The 6,506-nt window shown below is 35.1% G+C and overlaps 1 protein-coding gene across 1 annotated transcript; it reads left to right on the top strand.

Moving 5' to 3' along the window:
* Nucleotides 1-858: 858 nt before the first annotated feature.
* On the top strand, nucleotides 859-4,483 carry sem1 (SEM1 26S proteasome subunit). The gene is made up of 3 exons (XM_055058786.1): nucleotides 859-996; nucleotides 1,995-2,088; nucleotides 3,117-4,483. The coding sequence occupies exons 1-3, from the start codon at nucleotides 921-923 to the stop codon at nucleotides 3,157-3,159; spliced, it is 213 nt and encodes a 70-aa protein (XP_054914761.1). The 5' UTR covers nucleotides 859-920; the 3' UTR covers nucleotides 3,160-4,483.
* Nucleotides 4,484-6,506: the final 2,023 nt, after the last annotated feature.

The raw sequence follows: 6,506 nt of genomic DNA, 5'->3' as shown, positions 1-6,506 counted from the left end.
AAGTCTAAACGTAGGAAATATTGCATGTCTTAAACAATGTTATTACAGAACAAAGCATTTTTTTTAATAATCACATATGATATTATGTAAATGGTTAAAGACATTTATCCATTTTGTATTAATGCAAAATTAATAAAAATGTGTGCAAAATGTGCAAACCAACAATAGGAGTAATACACATCAACACAATACCTCATATTTCGTAATATTGTCATGATAAGGACTATTTTACTACCTTTTTTTCTCTTTCTTCTAAGTGCCACACTTCGGTTTTTAATTGAGGAGCTAAAGTTATCAAAATTCAATAATTCTATCAAAAGTCTATATAAGTTTAGATCTATAAGCCTACGCATGTTTTTTTTTTGTCTAAGTTTGTGCTGTAAAGGTGTGCTATTTTTAATTAAATGCTTAAAGAGGACTTTAAACTCTTAATTCTTAAAAAGTTTTTATTTTATAATGTATTTTTAATAAATATAAATAACCAGCATAAAAACCATCTATGTAGATTTTAATCTTATTTTATAAATGAGCAAATCAATCTGCTTTAAGAAACATCTTCTAGCACTTCTGTTTTTGATATTTGTGTTGCCATCTTCCTCTGTGCCAAATGCATTCATTATGATCATACTGATATTATTAATTCCATGTCTGATTCTAAATTTCCTTGTATCTTTTTTATGTTTCTGAAATGTTCTACTTCAAACAATTCGTCAGGTAGTTTGATTGTATTGCCCTCAGCTGAGTCTCTATCCACAGTCATATCACTGGAGTAAACTACTGCAGCTTTGCTCGAGCTTGAGAGTGGCGACTTTTGCGTTGTCCTGCGCAGTAGCCACCCGCCTGAACAGCCTCACTTTCCCATAATTCCCCGGTGTGAGAGAACCGTTCATCACGGAACAGCACACAGCAACAGAGCTAACATGTCAGACAAGAAGCAGACCGTAGACTTGGGCTTGTTGGAGGAGGACGACGAGTTTGAAGAGTTCCCAGCTGAGGGTAAATGTTTTGCGTGTTTTGTGAATATGTCAAGTGCTCATTTATCTTTGAACAGGATATTCGTAGCCGTACAATTATCGCTGCGAGGCCCGCGCGCAGTGACTCAGCTAGGCTAGCCGCATTAGCATTGGCTAGCTAACCGAAAAAAACATCAACATTTCACTGAAACTGGTCTATTTAACCACAATGTTCAAATCTTCTAACATATTGTCTGTGGACTGTATCGGAAAACTTACATGTAATGTTTCTCTGCCGTACCAATTCTCATTTTTATTGCATTAGCTGTAGCTCTTCGCAGCTAGCAGTGTGTCACAACAATATTATAAAATGAGAAACAAATGTGCATTGAAATATGTAAAGGTTGTGAACTTGAACGGAAGAACTGGCCTTATGTGTTACATACTGTACACACATTTTCAGTAAATGTTCGTATACATGCTCTACTTTTAGCCAGAAGACGTGTTTATGTGGAAACATGACGCATATTACACAATAAACCTTTTATAGGCATTAACAGAGAACATTACAACCTGAAATAAATACAGTAAAGATCTTCTTGAATCTTTTTCTACTTTATAATAAAGGAAATGATGTATTTTATTATTAACTTTAACAGACAGAAAGGATGTGTCTAAATATGGCACGCAGTTCTGCTTATACTACTTTTAGCACTTTTGATGTAGCCAATGTTTTTAGCACCGATTGATTAAGCTTGAGCTCACAAATAAATACATTTCATTACATTGATGAAAACAATACATGGTCATTAGTCTGCTACATAATGAAAGCATTATGAGCAGACTATTTGTGTGATTTAAAATTCAACTTATCTTAAGGTCAGTCGAACATTATTTTGTCAGATCAGAACTTCACCATTATACACCTACTTTGTTGTTGACAGCTATAGAAAAAGGGCTTTTTCCTGTTTAACTTTCTGTCTGAGAGTTTAAAATACAAATATATAATTGTAACTCAAACTGATCTGCTGTAAATGTCAGATTGGACGGGGCTGGACGAGGATGAAGATGCTCATGTTTGGGAAGACAACTGGGACGACGACAACGTAGAAGACGATTTCTCAAATCAGCTGAGGTAAATCCTAATGTAGCAGTACAAATTATACTAAAATTCTCACTTTGCTAAGCACAGCATCATACCAAGTTGAAATAAATGTTTTGTTTATCTTTTTATGTCTCCTGTCTCCCCTGATGAGTGTTAAATTTATTTAACCTTCATTTTACATCCTCTTCTTCTGGTCCCTGTATGATTCACTGAGACCCCTGTGTTTTGCTGTGCAGATACAATAATAGCTTCAGCTTTTGTTTCACCGATTTATACCATTTTGAAGTTGTCTATCTGGGTTTTATGTAATGGTGCAGATATGAGATAGTTGTATTAACAATGTTGCATCAAACAATAATGTAGCCTCATCTGATATTCTCAGCAAAAGTTGTGTCAAAAACAAAATTTACATCAGGGTCACAAATGTTTTTGTTTACCTCATATTCTTCCTGTTTTGTGCAGCAGTCTTAAACTTTGATATGTGGTGGGTCTAATTATGTAGGGGAGGGGTTTCTAACTGTCCTTCTGTCCACTTTTCCATTAATGGTAGTGTACCATTTCATTATTCATGACTAGTTTTTAATGCTCTAATTATGTCTAAAAATCAGTATATGAAATATAAAAAATGTAATTAAGTTTGATCTTAACAGAATGTATGTTTGGAAAGATATCTCCAGGCCTGTAATGCTTTGAAGATGAAGACGCATATGTAATCAATAACTGTTGATAGATAAATGGCGGCTCTGTTTATGTTTGAGTACACTTTGGAACTTAGTAATAGTAATATGCTATTTTATTTAGTTCAATTACAATAGACCTACCATTAAGTTGTTTCTTAAAGATATCATTATTGTTTAAGGGCACAGCTGCCATCTGTATGTATAATCATCAAATCCATAGCTGCATGCATTATCTAATATTTATGTAGTTCTTTTTCTCTCTCTTCCATCTCTTAATGGTTCTTACAATCAATACCAGAGGGTACTTATGCCCCAACCACCCACCAGTAATCATCTCTGCTGACTTGATCTTTTCTATTTTCTTTCTCCTTCCTGCAGAGCGGAGCTGGAAAAACATGGTTACAAGATGGAGACGTCATAGTGGCTCGCACTAATTCACTGTTCAGTGACGTTGGACATGGACATTTATGTTTGATCATCTCTGGATGGCCGCTCGTCACAAGAAGACTTTCAAGGATCATAATTTGTTTCATTCTATTTGTAATAAAAAATGATGTTTAGGAGGAAAAATGCTTGAGTTTAATTTTTTTCTGCTAACAAGTTTTACTTCCTTTAGTGCCTGGTTTAATTTTAATCCTAAATTATTTTAACGTATCTTTAAGTGATGGTAATTTTTTAAAATTGGGAATCTTTAAGCAATACAAACTATCAAGTATTTTTCATACCAAATAATCAATAGGACTGTTAAACTACTCTTTATTTTTCCTCTGAAATTGTTCTTTAACTTTGGGTTACATATATTTCTGAATTCCACTCAGACTGCTGAACTGAAATGTATTATTTGGCTTCAGTGTTTTTACTGATAGCTGTCAGGAGATGACAGTGTGACAAAGGAGTGAACAAAAAGTGTGAGACAAGAGAAAATTGAGACGTACATAAACTGCACACAATCCAAGCTAGCGTGTGGATGTGTGCTTTCGGTGGATGGCACACATCCAGAGTCGGTTCCTTAGAGCCAAGCCGCACAGCGTCCCCCCCACCCCTTTCCTCCTCTCCTCCTTTCTCAGCCCCACAGCGCTGAGCCGAGTCCCTGAAGGAGAGATTATCCACTGCGGTGTTTGTCAGAGGTGGGGAGGGGGTCTCAGCATGGGGCCTGCCATGCCTGGGCCTGCCCCTCACTGCCATCCAGGCCCTTCTCTTCCGCTCAACACAGCAGGGACTCTCGTACTGAACCAGAGGCCAATTTAATCCCGCCACACTCCTCCAGTGAAATGATTTCTCTGTGTTTTCAACACTTTTGGTCCAAAAGTCCCAATGAGGTGAAATGGATGCCAGTGGGACCAAGGGGTCCAATGGTCGCTTCCTCTTGAAAACAATACACAGCCACGGTTTTTACAGCAATTTTTTGTTCTGCAGTAATCTCTGTACAACTCTTGGTTTTTTTTCAAAGACTTGTTTTACATGGTAAACATGCAAAATAAAAATGTTAAGCATAAATATATTGTAAAACATTTTATCAATTTATGTAAGGTAGTCAAGACCATAGAAAAAAAATTAATAATTCTGTAGAAATAAATCAGTAGCAAATTCTGTATGAAGGTTGTATTAAATAAGAAAAATTTTGTAATTTATTCATATCAATTTATTCAGATGATGATGTTAATATTTCTTTTACCTAGAGCTTTGGTAATACACTGTGTTCCAAATTATTGAGCAAATTGGATTAAAGTGTCATAAAGATTTTATTTTTTGTTGTGCTATTAAATTTATTGATGGTTTTGTGCATCAGGGCTCTTGGAATCACTATAATTAATTTCAGAGAGCGTCAAGCACTGTGGAGCAATCCTAACGCTCTCAGTTGATTAGTATGTCTGGTGAGTTCAATTAAAGGAAATCTATTTCAAAAGGATGTTCCACATTATTAAGCAGGCCACAGGTTTCAAGCAATATGGGAAGAGAAAGGATCTCACTGCTGACAAAAATCATCAGATAGTGTAGTGCCTTATGGTGGAGTCATGCTTTAGGACAAAATCATGGGGAGAGAGAGAGAGCTGGTCGGCCCTGGAGCTGTGAAAATGACCTCAGCAAAGTATATGAACTTTCTGACTGATCACTTTCTTTCATAGTTCAAAAAGAAGAACCGAACCGTTAGTAGCAAAATCATCTTCATGCATGATGATGAACCATCTCATGCTGGCAGGAATACCACCGTGTCATTGGCTGTTATGGGCATAAAAAGGGAGAAACTCATGGTGTGGTCATCATCCTCCTCTGACCTCAACCCTATTGAGACTTTTGGAGTTTTCTAAAGGAGAAGATCTGAGGGTGAAATGAAGTTCATATCAAAACTGCAGCTCTGGGAAGATTTTCTGACATCCTGCAAAGAAATTCAAGCAAAAACTATTCACAAACTCACAAGTTCAATGGATACAAGATTTGTGCAGGTTTTGTCAAAGAAGATGTAACTCAGTCTGTTAAGATGTTTTTGATTGAAATAGCTTTTGATTTTAGTACATGTGACCACTTAATGCTGCACATTCAAAGAAAGCAGTTCTTTATAATCCATAAAATGTTAAGAAAATCTGGTGTGCATAATAATTTGGAACAGTGCATTTTGAGTTTTTTATTTTTTTAAAAAAATACTGTTCTCATGGCAAACTTTGTTCAGAAAAAAAATTATTTATACTGTAATAGTTCATGACTTGATAATTATACTGACCATCATTTCTATTGACCATTTAAGAAAATCAGAGAAAATATCACTTGCATAATAATTTGGAACACGGTGTTGTCATGTGACAGAAAGTATATCACCCCTTAACTTCTTAACCTTCAACCCCACTCCCCAAAAAGCCAAAGTAAAAACAGAACGCTGCTGTTTTAAAATTAATTTCTGCTTAACCAGAACTGAAACCTAGTAACAGAGTCTCAACTTTAAAAAATAAGAATCTGCTACAATTAAAATTGCCTGCATATTTTTACACAACATTGAAAAAACTGTTATTTAAAATTCTAAATTAATCTGGAAGCTTGCAAAGTTGAATCCTTTTCGGCCCGAAAGCACAAATTATTTTTTCATTGAGATTGTTTCGCAAACTGAAAAACAGAAATAGTCAGTCGTTGTTATAAACAGATCTGCACTTTTGAGAAAGAGGAATTTGTACAGACAAAATGTTAAACTTTTGCCAACATTGCAGCAGGGTAGAACATCTTGAGACTAGAACTGAGCGAGAGGCAGATTGACTTTGAACAGATTAGCAGCTGATTAGTGGACTCTAAGAATATTACATTTGTTATCATTTGTGCTTAAGTCGTTTAAATTGCCCTTTTTCCTAGTAAAAAAAAAGACATAAAGGATTTACTTGATATGAGGTGAGAGATATTAGAAATAATGATGATAATAATAATAACAATAATAAAAAAGAAACAGTCATATTTGATCTTTCACCATCAACAAAAAAAAGATAAACCTTTACTAGATATTTTAAAATTTAAGTGTTATTTTTATAATTCATGCTACAGAAATAACCCCAAACAGCACACGCTCCATTAGATAATCAGATCAATAAAAAAAAGTTACTAATTCAGATTATAACCAAAAGAGATGATTAAAAAAAAATCATCCTCATTTCAGATTACACCAGATTCTAAGTAACTCACTTAGAGAAATGGGAGCTCATGCTCTACGTTCAAAGACTGAAGAAAGTCTAAGCACATCGACAAGCATCTGACAGTCACTTCTATTCTTCCGGGAAAACATCAAATCCC

Source organism: Poeciliopsis prolifica, unplaced genomic scaffold (assembly GCF_027474105.1).
Source record: "Poeciliopsis prolifica strain line A6 unplaced genomic scaffold, Auburn_PproV2 SCAFFOLD052, whole genome shotgun sequence".
Lineage (NCBI taxonomy): Eukaryota > Metazoa > Chordata > Actinopteri > Cyprinodontiformes > Poeciliidae > Poeciliopsis > Poeciliopsis prolifica.
This window is presented reverse-complemented; position numbering and strand designations above follow the sequence as displayed.